This window comes from Centropristis striata, chromosome 6 (assembly GCF_030273125.1).
Source record: "Centropristis striata isolate RG_2023a ecotype Rhode Island chromosome 6, C.striata_1.0, whole genome shotgun sequence".
NCBI lineage: Eukaryota > Metazoa > Chordata > Actinopteri > Perciformes > Serranidae > Centropristis > Centropristis striata.
Genome location: NC_081522.1, coordinates 33,131,807 through 33,152,256, shown reverse-complemented (window position 1 = coordinate 33,152,256; position 20,450 = coordinate 33,131,807). Strand labels below are relative to the sequence as shown.

At 37.4% G+C, this 20,450-nt stretch overlaps 2 protein-coding genes across 2 annotated transcripts in view; one reads left to right on the top strand and one right to left on the bottom strand.

The window, feature by feature from the left end:
• Window positions 1-19,084, bottom strand: part of dkk3b (dickkopf WNT signaling pathway inhibitor 3b) — a 28,346-nt gene extending 9,262 nt beyond the window's left edge. Inside the window, exons 1-4 of the mRNA XM_059335783.1 lie at window positions 18,955-19,084; window positions 5,107-5,387; window positions 1,117-1,218; window positions 951-1,025 (exon numbers count right to left, since the gene is read on the bottom strand). Coding sequence (XP_059191766.1) covers window positions 951-1,025; window positions 1,117-1,218; window positions 5,107-5,387; window positions 18,955-19,084 — 588 coding nt within the window. The remainder of the gene's footprint in view (window positions 1-950; window positions 1,026-1,116; window positions 1,219-5,106; window positions 5,388-18,954) is intronic.
• The window catches only part of LOC131973103 (synaptic vesicle glycoprotein 2B-like), a 34,737-nt gene continuing 33,310 nt past the window's right edge, over window positions 19,024-20,450 (top strand). Inside the window, exon 1 of the mRNA XM_059334954.1 lies at window positions 19,024-19,205. The gene's annotated coding sequence lies outside the window, so the exon portion shown is untranslated. The remainder of the gene's footprint in view (window positions 19,206-20,450) is intronic.

Below are 20,450 nucleotides of genomic sequence, written 5' to 3'. Positions count from 1 at the left end.
TTACTCCACTACATTTAGCTGACAGCTTTAGTTACTTTACAGGTCGAGATTTAACATGATGGATTTAAATTGAATAGACATTTGTTTTTAAATGAAACCTCATAACAGTATATTAGTAGTTATGATGAATCCTATCTTTACAAAGTTAAAATGCTGCTTACATAAATGCATCAATAATATTAATCCAATATTATATTTGGAATATATAAAATAATGTGAGTGGGTCCATTCTGCATAACGAGTACTTTTACTTTTGATACTTTAAGTACATTTTGATGCTGATACTTATATATAATTATAAATATATTTATACTTCTACTACACTACATTTAGCTGACAGCTTTAGTTAGTTTACAGGTGGAGATTTAACATAAAAAACATCATAATTTAAAGTGATTAGACGTTTTTCTTAAAATTAAACCTTATAACAGTTTATTAAGTAGATAAAATGAGCCCTATCTTGAGAAATTTGAAATGCATCAATAATAATCTGATAATATATTTGGAATATGTAAAATATAACACTGTAAGTGCGTTCATTCTGCATAGCAAGTACTTACTTTTGATACTTTAAGTACATTTTGATGCTGATACTTTTGTACTTTTACTTCAGTAAGTTTTGAATGCAGGACTTTTACTTGTAGTGAAGTAATTTCACAGTGTTATTAGCACTTTTATTTAAGTAAGGGATCTTAATACTTCTTCCAACACTGAAACACTCAAGCCTTTAGCTGTGTTTCCAAATGGCTGCATCACCACGACTAAAAAACAATACTTCAAGCAATACCTCAAGCTGTTGCAGTTTGTGTTTCAGCCTGAAAACCAAACACACATTTCCAGAATCTTGCGTCAATAAGCTATCAGCTGAACAAGCAGGCAAAATATGCTTAAAAAAAGACATGGCCCTTTAAATATTCACATCGAGCAGACAGGAAAAAGCAAAGACTCACGTGATCCACACTGTTCCAGAGGCCAGACATCTCCATGTGGATGTGTTGAATCTCTCCTGTTTTATTATTAATCTCCTACAAATGCCAAAAGTGGTATGTGGTGTCAGATCTCAGACAGAAAAGCAACTTTACTGATATATGTGTTTATTGAAAAGTTAACCCTTACCGTGTCAGCTCTGTCTCCATCCATTATCATCTTTGTCTCATTGTGGTGGTTTATACGCAGATCCAGTGACGTTAGAGATGATTTAGCACTCTCTGTGATTATCTGTTGGGTTAAATGAGTATGTATCAGTGGTGGAAAGTACATTTACTCAAGTACTGTACTTAAGTACCATTTGAGGTACTTGTACTTGAGTATTTCCATTTTATGTACCTTTTCACTTCTACTTCACTACATTTAGAGGCAAATATTGTACTTTTTACTCCAATACATTTAGCTGACAGCTTTAATTACTCTTCCGGTCGAGATTTAACATAAAAAACATGATACATTTAAAGTGATTAGACTTGTTATATTAGATTAGATTAGACCTGTCATTGCCCTGTATGCCTCCAAGAAATAATAAAAAATAAAAAAACATTTCAATATTGTGGAACAACAGTGCAATATATATATTTTTTATGTGCAATAACTCCCATTATGTCCCTGTAAATATCCACACCTGCTGCTATCCTTTCTTATGCTTGTTTTTTTTATAGGTTTTCTTATATATATATTTTAACTATGTTTAAATTATTGTCTTTTTAATTTCACTGTACTTCTGTGCAATGACAAATAAAAAATAACTATTGCATTATATTCTTACTTTTTTAAAATTATTATTTAAGCACATATCAGTATATAAATAGATAAAATGAGCTCTACCTTGAGAATATGCAAACGCTGTTTATATAAATGCATCAATAGTAATACATTGAGAATATATAAAACAATCTTTTATATTATTATATTATATTTATACTTCTATTCCACTACATTTAGCTGGCAGCTTTAGCTAGTTTACAGGTCAAGATTTAACATAAAAAACATCATCATTTAAGGTGATTAGACATTTTCTTAAAATTAAACCTCATAACAGTTTATTAAGTAGATAAAATGAGCCTTACCTTGAGACATTTAAAATGTATCAATAATAATCCAATAATATATTTGGAATATGTAAAATTTAACACTGTAAGTGGGTCCATTCTGCATACTTTAAGTACATTTTGATGCTGATACTTGCCTATTTCAATAGTTGAACAGTTTTAGGGTAAATGTTTCCTGTAGTTTGCATCTGACTAGCTTCGTTGTGCTTTTCTTGAAATGTTAATAAGATATTTGAGATTTAGTTCATTTTTTTCTAGTGGTCATATGAAATGGTGTCTGCCAAAACCAGTGGTGGAAATACATTTACTCAAGTACTGTACTTAAAAAAAATAAACCTCATAACAGTGTATTAAGTAGTTAAAACACTGCTTACATAAATGCATCATAATATTAATCTAATAATATATTTAGGATATATAAAACAATTTGAGTGGGTCCATTCTGCATAACGAGTACTTTTACTTTTGATGCTGATACTTTTGTACTTTTACTTCAGTAAGTTTTGAATGCAGGACTTTTACTTGTAGTGGAGTAATTTCACAGTGTGGTATTAGTACTTTTACTTAAGTTAGAGATCTGAATACTTCTTCCACCAATGCTGCGTATTGAATCGTAACTTGTGTACAAAATAAAGCAGATGGCATTTTCATTATGTCCAAACATCAGATTTTTATATGGTGTGGAGGAGGTGGCTATGACCGTGAACAGTTTGTTGATACGAAGCATGCACTGATTGATATTAATCATGACATCAAAAGAGAAATGTCCCAGTAGTTCACAAAGGATCAAATCCAGACGCTGGCTACTGAAACATGTATGTTTGAATTTCAAATTTCAGGGAAAAAATAACAGACCTCACTGCTGCCTCGCAGGAGCTGCTACTAAAAAGAAATGGGGTGTGTGAAGTTCTCAGTCACACAAGTATGTGGAGGTTATTTCCATATGCCATTTCCTTTTTTTCCTTTTTTTTTTTTTTAATTTGGCAGGCTCTTATGATGAGGACTATTAGACTATTCAGACACGGTGTGGGTTAGACATAAAGCAGACATGGAAACTATGTGCAGTGTTGTAGTGGTGGAAAGCTAAGTACTTTTACTCAAGTACTTTACTTAAGTAAAGTTTTTTGAGGTACTTGTACTTTGCTTGAGTTTTTCCACTCTATGTAACTTTATACTTCTACTTCACTACATTTTGAGACAAATATTGTACTTTTTACTCCTAAAAAATAAATTTAAAGTAATTAGACTTGTTGTTGTTTTTTTTAATTAAACCTCATAACAGTATATTAAGTAGTTAACATGAGCAATATCTTGATCAAATTGAATGCTGCTTACATAAATGCATCAATAATAATAATAATAATCCAATAATAACTTTAGAATATATAAAACAGTCTGAGTGGGTCCATTCTGCATAACGAGTACTTTTACTTTTGATACTTTAGGTACATTTTGGTGCTGATACTTTTGTACTTTTACTGCAGTAAGTTTTGAATGCAGAACTTTTACTTGTAGTGGAGTAATTTCACAATGTGGTATTAGTACTTTTACTTCAGTAATTGATCTGAATACTTCTTCCACCACTGCAGTGTTGCAACATGTCAGTGGTGGAAAGTAAGCACATTTTCTTAGGTCCTGTACTTAAGTACATTTTTGAGGTACTATTGATCTGTTGGGTTAAATGATATAATAAAGTACATTTACTCAAGTACTGTACTTAAGTACCATTTGAGGTACTTGTACTTTACTTGAGTATTTCCATAGCAGTATGTTAAGAATTTAATGCTTTGGTGCTTAGTGGGTCCATTCTCAGTGGGTCCATTCTGCATAACGAGTACCTTTTCTTTTGATGCTTTAAGTACATTAGAGTACATAAGAGATCTGAATACTTCTTCCACCACTGACTATATTATATATTATATACGTATTTTCTCAACATTGTATTTCGACTTTTTCCCTCATACTTAATAATCTGTAGAAAGAGGATTAGGGCCAGGTTGGAGAAAAAAATAAATCATTACTAAGAAAAAAGTCAAAATACAATGTTAAGAAAATACAAATCTACTAATATAATATAATATATGTCTCGAAAAATTCACATAAATTACATAAACGCAGATTTTCCCCAAAGCAATAGTTATACTAGCTACTACCAAGAACAGATCATTTATGTGTAGGGGGAGTACTTGTAGTGGATTTATTTCACAGTGTGGTATTAGTATGGCTGGGCGATATATCGATATAAACAATATATCGATATATTTTTAAATGTGATATGGAATTAGACCATATCGCATATATCAATATAGTTAAAATTTTTTCTTTTTTCATATTTTAATGCTGCCCTTACCAGGGTTTGTTATATTTCGGGGTTTTTTTAAATGTCCGTTATTCTTTTCTCATATAAATATATTTATTCCAGAAAAAGATTGCCCTATTTTATTTCACAGGCTATTTTTATTTAAGACATTTTTTATTCAAATGTGCAGGAGCTTTGATTTAAAAAAAAATATAGAGTTATGTTCACTTAAATAAACGGTTTCAATAAAACTACTTGTGACATGTCATATTTGGCTTTTTCATTTGAACATTTGCTCTCACTTTGCGATAAAAATATCAGGATATATATCGTATATCGATATTCAGCCTGAATTTATCGGGATATGACTTTTGGTCCCTATCGCCCAGCCCTACTTTATCTGACAATATGTATTATCAGATTATTTGTATTGATGTATTTATGTCTCGCGACCCGATTGCTGATAAGCGGTTAACGATAATGGATGGATGGATGTATTTATATAAGTGTTTTAATTTTGTAAAGACAGGGCTCATTTGAACTACTTAAAAGTAAAGTAGGCTACAAGTACCTCAAAATTGTACTTTAGTACTTGAGTAAATGTACTTAGTTACTTTCCACCACTGTGTGAGCGACACCGATTGTTTCCACAATTTAGAGATAAATTACAAAAAAAAAAAAAACACGGCAAGTTATTGAGTCACTCTCTTCACAAAAATTCACAACTCTGAAATCTTGAATGAACGGATAAAATGTGACGCAGACCTGGTCGACAGCCTCCTCCAGTATGTGCTGTGTGTCCTCCATCAGCTCCTCCAGCTCCCGGAACATGTCGTTCAGGTTGACCGGGCCTCGCTCCAGGGCGTCCCGCAGGACCACCGGCCCGCTCCGGGCCGCGCCGCCGCTCGCCCACAACAAGCACAAACTCACAGATAGCAACAGCAGCATGATACCAGACACCTTTCCTCTTCTCTGTCTCTGTCTGTCTGTCTCTGTCTGTCTGTCTGTCTGTCTGTGTGTGTGTGTGTCTGTGTCTGTGTGCCGGTCTGACGAGCAGCAGCAGCAGAGAGCAGTGCGACACACGCAGGAAGAACAGCTGGATCCGTTTTATGTGGAAATTGAGGAGTGGTTTTGTGGTTATAAACTGGAACGAATCAGGTTTAATGGCGTGGAAAAAGGTTCAAGTTACATCTGGTGAAGTTGGGCCTACAGTACATGTCATACTCTGGTTATTGGAGTTTTACACTGTAGAAGATTAAAAGCTTTTTTTGTCTGGCTCACCCATGGGAGAGATGGGGGAGATGCAGTGGTGGAAGAAGTATTCAGATCCTTTACTTGAGTAAAAGTACTAATACCACACTGTAAAAGTCCAATATTTGCCTCAAAATGTAGTTAAGTAGACCTACAGTACTTGAGTAAATGTACTTAGTTACTTTCCACCACTGACATGTTGCAACACTGCAGTGTTGGAAGAAGTATTCAGATTCTTTACTTGAGTAAAAGTACTAATACTACACTGTGAAATTACTCCACTACAAGGGAAAGTCATGCATTCAAAACTTACTGAAGTAAAAGTACAAAAGAATCAGCATCAAAATGTACTAGAAGTATCAAAAGTAAAAGTATGCATAACCATAGGTGGAAAGTAACTAAGTACATTTACTCAAGTACTGTACTTGAGTACAATTTTGAGGTATTTGCACTTTACGTGAGTATTTCCATTTTATGTAACTTTATACTTCTACTCCACTCCATTTTGAGGCAAATATTGTACTTTTTACTCACTGACAGTTTTAGTTACTTTTCAGGTCGAGATTTGACAAAAAAACATGATTGATTAAAAGTGATTAGACTTTTTTTAATTAAACCACATAACAGTATATTAAGTAGTTAAAATGAGCCTTATCTTTTCAAAATTAAAACACTGCTTACATAAATGCATTAATAATAATAATCCAATAATATATTCAGAATATATATAAAACAATCTGAGTGGGTCCATTCTGCATAACAAGTACTTTTATCTTTGTACTTTTACTTCATTAAGTTTTGAATGCAGGAATTTTACTTGTAGTGTAATTTCACAGTGTGGTATTAGTGCTTTTGCTTAAGTAAGGGATCTGAATACTTCTTCCACCACTGCTCATAACACAGAATAGAACCACTCAGATTCTTTTACATATTCTAAATATGTTATTGTTATATGTTTACATTTTCTCAAGGTAGAGCTGATTTAAACTACTTAATTTACTGCTATGTGCTTAAATACATTTATAAAAAGTCTAATGACTTTAAATTGATCATGTTTTTATGGTAAATCTCGACCTGAAAAGTAACTAAAGCTGTAAGTTTAAAGTTAGATAAAATAGAAATACTCAAGTAAAGTACAAGTACCTCAAAATTATACTTAAGTACAGTACTTGAGTAAATGTACTTAGTAACTTGACACACAGATGAAATGTAACTGAGCTGTGCTGTTGCAAAGTTACAGCAGATGGCGCCAGAAACCACCAGACTGCTGAGGGTCCACAAAGTTGATGCTGCAAAACAATGGTAAAGGTCTCAACTTATCTTTTTTTCCCAGGCATCCATCCATTTTTATTCGCTTATCCAGGGCCGGGTGACATATCATTTGTTTTATTAATACACAAACATTGCTTAAAATGCATCAAAAATTGTTTAAAAAAGGGAAGTTTCTTGCAAATGCAAGAGTAAGTCAATTGCATTTCCATTTTTTTTGCCCTTTTGGAAAGTCTGTTTGGCACCTGCCATTTCCTCTGAGCTCTGACTGGCCTTCTGTTGATCACCATGAAGCTACCTCTAACTGTACTTCTTCCATACCAAAAGAATATATGGGTTTTAATTTTATCTTATTTTGTCATTTTTCTTCTATGTGGATCCGTTGCTTTTCTACAGAGAATAACTAAGTTCTAACAGGATCAACTTTGAGTAGTTGTTACATTTTTTATGTTGAGGGTGTCCTTTTCCAATCATTCCCAACCATGTCTCTTGATGGTGAACATGTAATCTTACCAGTGGTGGAAAGTAACTCATAATTTTGAGGTACTTGTACTTTACTTGAGTATTTCCATTTAATGTAACTTTATACTTGTACTTCAATACATTTTGAGGCAAATATTAACCTTTTTAATCCACTACATTTAGCTGACAGCTTTAGTTACTTTTCAGGCTGAGATTTAACCTAAAAAACATGATCAATTAAAAGTGATTCGACTTGTTTAAAACATTTTTTTTTACCTCATAACAGTATATAAAGTAGTTAAAATGAGCCCTCTCTTGATCAAATGAAACTTACGTAAATGCATCATAATATCGATCCAAAAATATATTTGGAATATATAAAACAATCTGAGTGGGTCCATTCTGCATAACAAGTATTTTTACTTGTAGTGGAGTAATTTCACAGTGTGGTATTAGTACTTTTACTTAAGTAAAGGGATCTGAATACTTCTTCCCCCACTGACTTTTACTTATGTCCAGAGCTTCCCTTTCAGCTCCACCATTTCTCTTTCTTCTGCAGTGGGAATTCCCCCAGTGCTCCCAGTCTGGTCCACCCTCTGGCCATTGAGTCATTAGAACAATGCAGACCCATTGGATTGACTTTGTACACAGAACTACAGATTGCTCTGTCAGACCTCAGGTGGGGAATCAAGAGCAGATCCAAATACTTGAGTTGATTGTTTTTTATTCAATGATAGTCCAGGTACAGGCAGGGCTCTTTAACAGGCAGGCAGGCAGACAAGACAGGCAGATAACTTCAAAAAACTTTCTTAAATCTCTCGAGTATAAACTTAAACTAAATACTAATGAAGGGACAATGAAGCTTTGTGAAGCATTTGCTTTATTTTTTGACCCCACTAGATGGCGGTCTTGGCTTTAAAAATAAGGCTTTAGCAATGGTAGTTGAGTGTGTTTTCAGCCCTTTGTTGAACAAAGAGCGTCATCTAGTGGGCTCCGTAAATATAGCAAATGGTTCACGAAGCTTCGCTGTCCCTTCACTACTAAGTACTAGTCTCAGACACGCAAATTTCAGGCAACATACGGTACACACTGTGACGATCTGACCAACTCAACTGAAAATACTTTAGGGTTTAAATACTCAAACTGATTGGCACAAATGAGAGACAGGTTAACAGAGAAAAAGGCGGGAAAAGAACAAAGGCAGGAAGTACCAAACAAGGACATGGGCGGGGCCTCGGACAAATGACTAAAACACTTGTTTGTGTAAACAAAAACAAAGTTCAGAACTGTCAAACTTGACAGGTAGACAGGGAGACAACAGTAATGTCCAAGTGGGAATCCTGACAGACTCTCATTGTTTTGCAAGTCACAGGTAAGTCTCAAGTCTTTGCCCTCAAGTCCCAAGTCAAGACCGATAAGTCTCAAGTCAAGTTCTACAGTTTGAGTTTCGAGTCCTTTCAAGTCCTTTTAACAACAGAGTAATACAATTTTCACGATTCACGTATGCTTTTAAAATCTGTATTTATTTATCAAAACTTTTTTTGCAAGAACATTCTTCACACATTTTTTTAAAAAACAAGTGCATAACAAGAGCATACTGCAATTCGTTTTTTGTTCACCACTTTGTAGTTTTTATACCTGAACGCAATATTGCAGTCAAGACCACCTGAACCGAGACCGAGTCAAGACCAAGACCGCGGTGTATCGAGACCAAGACAAGACCAAGGCCAGTCCCAGCCGTCTTCGTTAGCGTTGCTTTGCAGAATTTACAACTTCGTACAGACGAGTTGGCTGACGTCTTCTCACGGCCTCTACTCCTGTCACTCACATGCACTTACGAGGGGGCGTGTGAAAGGAGGCGGGAGGGGTGACAGCCGTTAACGGTGACAATAGTTTCAATTGATATATGAGTCATGTTATTGGTTGTAATCGAAGCAATACGATTTACGCAAAATCACAGTAATGACATTGACAAGTAAATCCAAAAATGCACAGTTGTGGTCTTGACTGGTCTTGAAATAAAATCCGCTTTGTCCGAGACCGAGACAAGGCCGAGTAAACCAAGACCAAGACCTTGTAGACTTGACTACTACAACACTGCCTGAACTAAACTATCTTTGGTGTCATTTTTGCCAAGTGAAGCCAATTTTTGACAATTCATCTTCACTGGTTGTCCTGCAATTTGATTGGATGGATGCTGTCGGATCAAAATAACATGGATCGAATTTGTTTGGATGTTGTGCCGACAGCACACGTCAGACACACACAGCGAGAGACGCACACGTTTAAAGAGAGATAGAGCGGTCCTGAGTGACATACTTTTTAATCTTTGGGTTTGGGGGAAAGTAGCAAGTCTTTTCAAGTCAAAAGGCTCAAGTCCAAGTGAAGTCACAAGTTATTAGTCCAAGTTGAGTTACAAGTCTCTTTGCATTTAGTCAAGTCGAGTTAAAAGTCATCAAATTCATGACTCGAGTCTGACTCGAGTCCAAGTCATGTGACTCAAGTCCACACCTCTGAAGATCATCCTCCCCAAAAAACGACCCCACATGTTATTTGTACAGCAGCTTTTAACCCTTTATCGGGCAAATATTTAGAGAAAAAAGTTGCAAATTTACAAAAGTGGCAAATCTACAAGAAAAAAAGGCGTAGATAAAAGAGATTTAAAGTGGCAAATCTGCACTGATTCACCCCTTTAACCCATTGATGCCTAAAACTTCCTGTAAAACCTCTGGGCGATTTTAAAATAAGCCCCTAAAACCTGAAGTTTTTCTGGAAATTCATCAGAAGTGTCAACGCTTCTACTAAATAATAGATTTTTCAGCCTCTGTAGCAGATAGAAATTAAATTCATAAAGTATTTGAGAGCTTATACAAATACTACAAAACGACGTAAACGCTTTCCAGGCTTCAATGGGTTAAATCTCATAAATCTGCACATTTTTTTCTTGTAGATTTGCCACTTTAATCTCGTAAACTTTTTTCTCAAAATATTACCCCCCTCCCCCGGGTCTGTATGTTTTTTTTTACACATTTTTTTATACACGTTATCAAGTCCAGGGCTTTTGCAGCATGTCACCCCCTCTATTTCCTCTGTCTGTCATGTCTGTCTCTTATTATCAAAAAAATGCTGCTCATACAGCAAGAGCATTTTATATGTGGCGTGATAGCAATATAATCCTTTTATCTTCTAGCTAATTTGCATTGCATTTGTGTCAGATTTTTTTACTGGGGTACTGCTCTCCCACACACACACAAACACAGGGCTGATAAGTATTCATATCTTGTCTAGACTGCATCAAGAAACCGAACCCCCTCCCTGCATCGGTGCTTTGGGAACTCCAGCATTCAGAAGAGGGGAGAGAGAGAGAAAGAGAGCAGGCAGAGGGAAATCCCAACCGCCCGCCTTCCTCTGATCCACAAGGAGATAAGGCAAGTAAATAATCTCTATACATCTATTTGATTTCTTCCTTTATAATATAAGGTTTTAACTATCATTGTTACTATCATGTCAGTTGGCGATCAATGTTAAAGATTGATTGATTTTAATGACAACCTCTTAAGCATATAATATTCATTATTGTGAAATAGGGTACATCAATTTAAGTACCTTAGAGCATTGGGCATACTGTTAATTAAACATACTGTATTTTTGTGTAAAGATTTAACTCCATACTGCATCATGGAAACACTAGAACAGGTTTGTCAAGTGGCTCCTTCAACACACTGCAAACAACTAATGCAAAAAGGACGGTTACAGTCCTATTACAGTCCCACAGTCTTTTCATTCACGTATCATTACACACTTGAAAGATAATCTTAAAAACCCCAATATTATGTCAAGAATTTTTTTACTGTGCTGTTGAAGCTTCATTTATTGCATTTAAATCGATTCGATTGAGCCTAGCTTGTCAACATGTCTACTTATACAAACATCTGGGCCTCCAGGACACAGCAGGAATGATCTCATTGGGTGTGTTAAGACTCATAGAAACTGTTGTTGTTTCCTGTGGCTTCACTCAACTTTTATTAAACTGATAACATTGCAATTGAATGTGTTCAGAATTGTAAGATTCATGGTGGGTCAAGAATCCACTTGAGATAAAGTGTGATCCCCCATAGGAGTGTTCTTATTTGCCTGTTATAATCGCCTTCATCCAAAGTTAGTCTTTGTTGCAGAACCGAAAGATGGGGATTGGGTAAGGAATCTCGGGGGAAACATTTCCCTTTCAACTAGTAAGTGTTAATGGTGCTGATCTTTGACAAAACACAGGAAACTTGAGCTTCCATAATGTAGAAAGGAAACATAATACCTCCTTTTATAGTGCGGTCCCGCAAATGTCCCGCTATATTGCCGGAAAGATCTTTGCCAGCTTTTCGCTTTAAGGAGTTCATAGTGTTTCCGCGAAGGCGTGATATTCGTGATATCCTTTTATAGCGTAGTCCAGCATCTCAGAATGAGGTGGGAGGAGAAGATAGTGACGTAGCAGTGCTGCACAGTAGCACAGTGCTGCACAGTAGCACAGTGCTAATATGCTGCACAGTTAGCTCTGTAGCAGTACAGTATGTATGTGCTGCAGCAGTTTGTGTTCAGTTATCGACCTCAGTTTGTTTACAACAAGCACCAGACACTCTGTGTACAGTTAGCATGCCGATTTGTTTACAATAAGTGGTGGACGCTGTGTACAGTTAGCGACGGCGGCCGCAGTTATTGTGCAGCTGCTGAACAATGATTTGATGACTGTCGGACCAAGTGGGAAGTGTGTGTAAGACTTCACACGCGATGTCAAATATTCTGCCTTGCTGGGATGGCCGATTCATAGCGTTTCCGCTTCCAACAGTCCCACCAATTTTCTGCCTCTGTGTTTACCTCTGGAGGTCTAAAATTGGTGGGATCACTTGATCCTGGTGTCCCGCTTGTGGTGTGTTCATAGTGCAGGCGAGACGTTACAGAGCCGTACATGTTGCAGCATGAAACAGCACTATGAAAGGACCTTTTGCCTCTCAGGCAATTTGATATTTTCCAACCTGCTCAGCTACATCACAAAGATTCCAGGACCACCTGTTTAAAAAGGACTTTCTGCCACTGTCTGGTGTGACCAGGTAATTGCTTCCATGAATGATAAGTAGCGATAGGACCAGAGTGCAACCAGGACATGTGGCCGCAGGGAGGATGTTAAATATGGATGGTGATGAAATAGTGGCAGACAGAGCAGAGATGAAATCCTGTAGTCCACGGCACACAGTCGTACACAAATTTGTGTGCTCACAACTCTTGTTAATCTTCCCAAAAACAAAATGTATCGCTTTGCTCAGTCTCCTGTCTGTGGGTGTGGTTAGTCCTCCTGATGGTAGTTGGAGCCAGATCTGGGTGAATCAAGTCTGGGACAGCAAGGCCTTGCCTTACAGTATGGTTCATTTAAAATGTTTAGATGATCATATGCATTAACTAGTCTGCAATAACATGCATATTTCTCATTTATTATTATTATTATTATTAATAATAATAATAATAATAATAATAATAATAATAATAATAATAATAGTAATAATAATAATACATTTAATTTAATGAATGCTTTTCTAGACACTCAAAGATGCTTAACAGGCAATAGGGTGGACAGGACAGGAAGACAGGGATGGAAGAATTAGCCATCAACCCGTCCGTACATATACATAAACATACATACAATAAACGTCGAATAAACTTCAAATTTAAGGTAACTTTGTGTTTAAAATACTGACTTTGTGTTGAAAATATAATGGGGCTTTTAACATGTATTTATAATCTTTTGTTTTTTAGTGTTTATGTTGTGTAAGTAGACATTTTCCTAGATTGATTGATATTGAATGAGACCATCTATTTATGAAAACTGTTTATTATTAACTCTTTATTGTGAATAACTGGATTTAAACTTACTTCGTAATCTCTCAGTTGGTAACAAATTTTATAAGACCAGCAATAAAGCATCACTTTTGTTTACCTGTGTGCAAAAAACCCTGACTTTGTTGAGCTCACTTCAAATGTGTGTGTGTGTGCTGATCACTCTGGACACTCTGGCCCAGTCCCAACATTTGCAAAGCTTTCTTTGTCAGCTGAAACGTCATAGATTATCTTGAGGAATTCTTTCTACAATGGAGGCAGAGTGTATTACTACTTTCCACTGAGTCATTGAGTTCCCCGATGAATTCATGAATTATAAGTTAAACAAGCTGACAGGACAACAGACTGCAGTACAGAATGGAGGTATAGGGAAGGAGCTAGAGTGCTATTTGTGCTCAGCCTGATTTATAATGCAAAGTAAAGAAGCAGACAGGGAGTGGATGGAGGGAGGAGGGAGAGAGCGGGTAAAGCAATGATGGAAGGAGAAAAAGAGGACTGTAAATCTGGCATTTGTGGTTTTCAGTGTGGAGTTTTTCAGATGACTTAATGCATGCATGAGGTTCGGCATGGGCTTAATATGTGCAACTGACGATGGTGCAGCTGAAAGAGATTTGATGTTGCTGGCAGGGTGATTTAAAACCATCGTAATGTCCATCACAGCCACACAAACCCACAGACGACTGATTAAAGGAGGAGTCACGATTTGACAAAGCACAAATTTAATCTATTTCCGTATCCACAGAGGAGGACGGAGGGCTTACTGACAACCTCCTTAGAGAGTTATTTCACTGTAAGGATGGTGGGCTGGGTTCACAGATCTGAAGTCACAATGTAAATATATATATATATATATTCAACGCACACATTGTAATGTATGACCGTAGTAGTTCCTGCCATAATCAGTCTTATTACTCAGGCAATTGTCATTGTAGTTTAGTTTTTCAACAGAAATCACAGTCTGTTGGTGAGTAACGCTGACTAGGAAGCTTTCTGCATATCACCTACAAAGCCAAATGAAAGTAAAATGAGTTTTAGTCAACACTTCCTAAAAATGGGATCTATGTGTGTGTCTTAAAGGAAATGCTGGAGGAATGCTTGCAGCAGAACGGAGGGTCATATATTAATCAAAATCCTTTTCATTATTTAGTATTTGCCTTAGTCTAGCCAGACTGTAGAATTGGCAGCCACTGCAGTCCAATCTAATCCAATCTAATTTGCTGCGTTGTGCCAGAGCAGGCAGATCAATTTGTGAAAAGCCAACCTCCTGGATCCGTGTCAAGTAGTAATTTGCAAAGTCATCCATCCCGTTTCTTGTTAAAATCAGAATTTGTTTTCTTTAGCTTTTTCAATAATAATGTGAAGATTATGGGGATTTTTCCTGATGCTAAATCTTCTGATGCTAAGCTAGGGCACATCATCAGTGAGTTGGTTTCAGGTCTTTCAACATCACAGCCATTATGAGGCTGCGGTTTAAAAAAAAAAAAGACACTTTTTCATCTTGCAGCAACATTTATGGCTCTACAACGTCTCGCCTGCACTATGAAGAAACAAGAAGCCTGGATCAAATGATCCCACCAACTTTACGCCTCTGGAGGTAGTCATAGAGGCGGAAAATTGGTGGGAATGTTGGAAGTGGGACTGCGGCTGCCATCGCTAACTGTACACATCGTCCACCACTGATTGTAAACAAACCAGCATCACTAACTGTGCACGGTGTGTCCGGTGCTTGTTGTAAACAAACAGAGGTCGCATACACACTGTACTGCTACAGAGCTAACTGTGCAGCATATTAGCACTGTGCTACTGTGCAGCACTGCTGCGTCACTATCGTCTCCTCCCACCTCGTTCCACAGCGCCGAACTGCACTATGAAAGGGCACAAATATCACACCTTTGTTGGATCACTATGAACGCCCTAAGGCGTAAAGCATCTTTCCGACAATATAGCAGGACATTTGCGGGACCGCACTATGAAAGGGGCTAGTGTCTTTACCTAAGCACTTTTTCTTGACCTCATGATGTTTTCCATTGAGGTCAAGACAAATATGTGAAGGAGAATTCACAAGGACTTATGAAAAGACGACCATGCCTTGTTGTTACATGCAGTAACAGACTATAATCTCCACAGATCTGTGTCAGCTCTAGAAAATGTCTGGCTCCACCCTCTGTCCTTCTAGAATAATGGAAAAACATTCCAGCTAGTTTGCATTACTTTAAAGTAATCACAGTTGTCTGTGGCAGTGATTAGTCCAGGACGCAGCGACAGTGTCCTGCAAAACTGAAAGTGGAGATGGAGATGAGTTGCGTCTGAAGTAGGCGGCCAATCGCAGGCGTTTCACAACTTCCGCTGTGTGTGAAGGATATATATAGCACAGGTAAGTGCTGCAGTCAGTGTTAAACTGACTGGGAAAGCACACTGTGCTCAGATTTCTGTAGTTGTGTTCTGTTTTATATATAGGTTTTAGACATAAAGATCAAAATCATGGCATAGTGATGATAAAAGTGGTCCTCTTGTCAATTCTTGACACTGTGAGATAACATGACATTTTCTTTGTTGGCCTGTGATGTTGTGTATATCACAGATGACTGTTGATAATATTGAAGTCAGGTTTTTAATTGTGAAGTGAGTCTCCTGCTTCTCAGGCTGACTGATTATGTCCAATGTAATCCTGTGCCATCAGCTTTATACTGCACTGTGAGAGCATGCCACTGAGATTAAGGATATTTCCTATCCTCTGCATGCTTGTGTGTGTGTGTGTGTGTGTGTGTGTGTGTGTGTGTGTGTGTGTGTGTGTGTGTGTGTCTTACTGACCCTGGATAAAAACAAACCCACCTACCCTACCAACGCAAGTGGTGTCACTGTGATGTGAATAAAGGAGATTAAGGCCAGTTGGTTCAAAACATATGTATATGTCTGAGGGGGCGGTCCATGACCAAATATGGAGTGATGGTACTTACTAGACCCCACTTTCATATTGGAAAATATTGGTGTCCAAAGCACATACCATACATTCTAATGCTGTTGCTGTGCACTGCAAACTGTTTGATATGAAAGTAAAAATGCTTCTCTGTCAATCAAGACAGTGAACCCATCATAGTTTTTCTCAGCAGACTTAATAATTAAACAACATAAAGTGTCTCTGTCAGCAACATTTTAAACTTGATTCCCTCCCTTCTCAAGGATTCAAGAATTCAAGGAACTTTATTTGTCATACCAGTTACATTTTCACACATGGGATGGAAATTAAAATACTGACCCGGGATAGAATAATTTAGAGAGATGTGTAGCAGTGATTTGAAAAGTCATGATTTCAAATGTTTGCGGCAAGTGAAGTGGGAGGAGCAAGGGGGCCTAGCACTGATCCTTGAGGCACCCCAGTGGATAGGTTTTTGTAGTTTTTCCCTCCAGCTACACCAGTTGAGAGCATGCATACCTTTTGTTGAGATATCATATTAAATAATACAATAAAACACTATTATCACCGTAATGCGACTTGCAGATACCTGGTCAAAAACATTGTCCAATCTAATGTGCCACATAATAATGGACATGGATGTAGGCTATTTAAAATATAACAATGAAGGTCTGGTTTACTGGGGCAGTTGGTTGATAGCAGAAATATAGAGTACAATAAAATGTCTTTGCATGAACAGTTGCTATAGTTTTTGTTATGTAACTATTAGAGTAGGTGTGCTCAGGCTTGTGTTGCCGGCTTGAAAGAAGGAAAAACATTTGTTCTTCAATCCCAACTAATACTGTCAAATAAGGATCCTGATAATTCAAGTACTGTAAGAGTTCCTCTCACTGTCCGAGAGCAAAGTAAACACCAGAAACATCAGGCAACATCTGTATGTGTGTGTGTGTGTGTGTGTGTGTGTGTGCATGATTTGGTTGATCTGGTTTCCCTCCCAGCTTGTACTACTAATGAGCACAAAATAGGGGCTCCATATGGTCTGCCCTTGGTGCTGTGGACACACACACACACACACACACACACACACACACACACACACACAATCCTGAACATATGACACCATTCGGGCATCATTCACACTTTTAGTGTCAGTTAAATATGATAGGTAATGGAGAATAGCAGCAAAAATACTCATATTTAAGTAAATTGGCACTTATCAAACTATGCTTATCAAACTGTAATGTTAATTAATATTAATATTACAATTCTATTGTAGTACTTGGTAATTGAGGTAGAATGGCATACAATGTAACCAATCTGAGAGCCAGAAAAAACAGCACAGGTTGATTGATGGCATTTCATGTACTATGTAACATGGTTGTGTAGTTAAATTGTGCATTATTTTATACCAGACACCAGAGAGCTTCCTCTGTGCCCATAGGCTTAATCAGCATTGTGTGAACTTGTCTGGCAAGGGCTTGAAATTAACGGACGTTCATTTAAATATTACGGTCCCGCAAATTGACTCAGCACTCATAACAGGTTTTTTGGTACCTTTCCAGAATATTATGGAAATTCCTTCTAGCTCTGGCAGTTTTTAATCCTTTATTTCCCTCCTTTATCACTTCGTTATGTGGCTCAAATGAATGGTAATAGTATAACGACCCTCTCTTCTGTAGGTGTTGGTACTATAAAGAAAGACACATGAGCTTCCAATCGCGACTACATACACATATCTAAAATAATGTAAAAACAAGTTCAGGACAATGTTCATAACACATAGTGCAACATGGGTACCGCCAAAATGATGCTATATTGGTTAAAACACTTACAAATCATTATATAGCATTACATCTTGAGTGCATCAGTTAGCACAACTTATATGCACACTAATTCAATCAGTAGTTTTACAAAGAAAACATGCTCATTTATTAAAATATCATACTATTCACGGAGCGCTCCAACAGAGAAGGTCTAGCTCTGAAGTAAGGGTAGCGCAAAAGCCCAAAACGTGTAAATGCGAAAGTAAATATGCATGCACTGTTACACAGCCTCATGCTTCCATTCAGTTTGAACTGTTCTGGTAAGAGAAGTGATTTTCAATGCAATGTTTAAGTTGTTTGTGTTGTATTTGACTTGGTTTATATAGCAATATATAGCATATAGTCCAACATTTACCTTTGGACCACAACCATATATTTAAAATGTGCTTTTTCTTCTGTTTTGTGGCTTTAATAAGTGTAATTCTCAGATAAATATAATATACGGTATATGGACTGTATTTGTATGCCTTAAGTTCCAGACTGCAGTGAATGCGGTACAATCTCTGAAACCACCATTAAAATAAATTAAAAGTCATTGCAGTGGCATGTTCTAATAATGATTTTGGGAGAATTCACTTCATCTTGAGTAAGGACATATTTAACTCTGTTACAATAGCATTGATGTAGTGGCTGAAAAGAAAAAGAATGAAAGAAGGTGGTCAAAGATAAAGAATGCACATTAAAAAAAAAAAAAAAAAGGGGTCAACATTATACAGTATCTGTGCAAAAGTGCACGACTTTTCCATCATTTTAGAGAAAGCATCTCATCAAGCATCTCGGCTCTCCAAGTCAACACATCTGTCACTCCTCCTCCTCCTCATCTATCCATCCCTCCCTCCCTCCCTGCCTCTTCCTATCCATCCATCCATCCCCCTCCCACCAGCCACCCATATGTCTCTTTTATTCCACCCCCACCCCCACCACCATCCCCATCCCCACCAGACTTCTTCTCCCCTGACGAGTCAGCCAAATGGCATGTTCTTGCACGTACTGCAGTACAGAAGTGGAGCGTACCATTGTGCCTCCTGTGGTGGGTGGGTGGCAGCAGGGAGGAGTGCTGCAGAGAGCGGGGCAGGGAGAGAGAGGCTGCCACTATCCTGTCCTGCCCTAATCCCTCAGCTCTGTCTCTTGTGTTGATGTTCATCACAGATACAGTGTAGGAACTCCAGACTAGACGGAAAAGGCTATGGAAGAATTTTAAGATAGATCTGAGGTTCTGTCGGGACACCGTCAATTGGATTTAAACTTCAGTTTGAACTCTTCCGGTAAGAGAAGTGATATTCAATGCAATGTTTAAGTTGTTTGTGTTGTATTTGACTTGGTTTATATAGCAATATATAGCATATAGTCCAATATTTACCTTTGGACCACAACCAGATATTTAAAATGTGCTTTTTCTTCTGTTTTGTGGCTTTAATAAGTGAAATTCTCAGATAAATATAATATACAGTATATGGACTGTATTTGTATGCCTTAAGTTCCAGACTCAGCAGAGTAGATAATCTACTTGTTAAAAACACGAGAAGATGAAACAACAGAACTTTTGCTCCGACAGACGAGCAGCTGCATGCACACATATTGAATTGTATGTAATGCAATGAAAACACACCGAAGAGAGCAAATATTGTGAGTGCACTCAGTTCAGGTGCAAAGTAAATGGGGACACAAATCTATTAATAAAAAGCACGAAGCACAAAAGCTTCTATTTAGCAGGGATCGCTTGCCAACAGCATTATGTAATCAATGCACACACACATCACAGCTCAAGTTACATACTTTACTTGCAATATGAATGCAGCATTTAAAAGCACAAGAATTAAGGACTTTTTGTGTCACTGTTGATCTATTTACTTATTTATTTGTAACAAAGAGGTGAACATTTAGCAGATGAACAGCTGGACTTTGGTCGCTGGGTCCTTCCTTGTATAGTAACGAGTGTAAAGTCTGACCTTAATACATCAACATTTAGCTACAGTACTACTGTGCACAGTCTGACAGAGCTGCGAGCATCGTTGCACATATACTCTATTGGTAGAATAATGTGCAATATCATTGTCTCCCAAAATTGTTAAATAATTATACACTCGTCTGCCACCACTACAGTTGCAGTTGGAAACCAAAAGTACCTGGTTAGGGTCTGGGAAAGATTGTGGAGTTGAAGAAACCATCGTTAACTGACAACAAAAATCGGTCACCTCTGTCATAATCACACACTGAACACCATGTCTGCATACATTTTTTTGGCAGCAAGTTAGAAAAACATCTCCACTTTAGTGCCTACCACGCACAATGCGGCCAATTCAATTAATTGCTGACTCAAGACAGGAAATAAATAGCTCAGGGAAGCTGTCATCAGCCTCCCCTGCTGCTGCTGCTGTGGTGTCCCTGCTCACTTCCTGATGGAGTGATGTTTTTCGTGAGTTGTAGTATGATCATAGACTGTATAATAATGGACGTAGTCACCGTGACGACCCCCATTGGTTTGTGGACTGCCTGTTTGAGGCATCGAG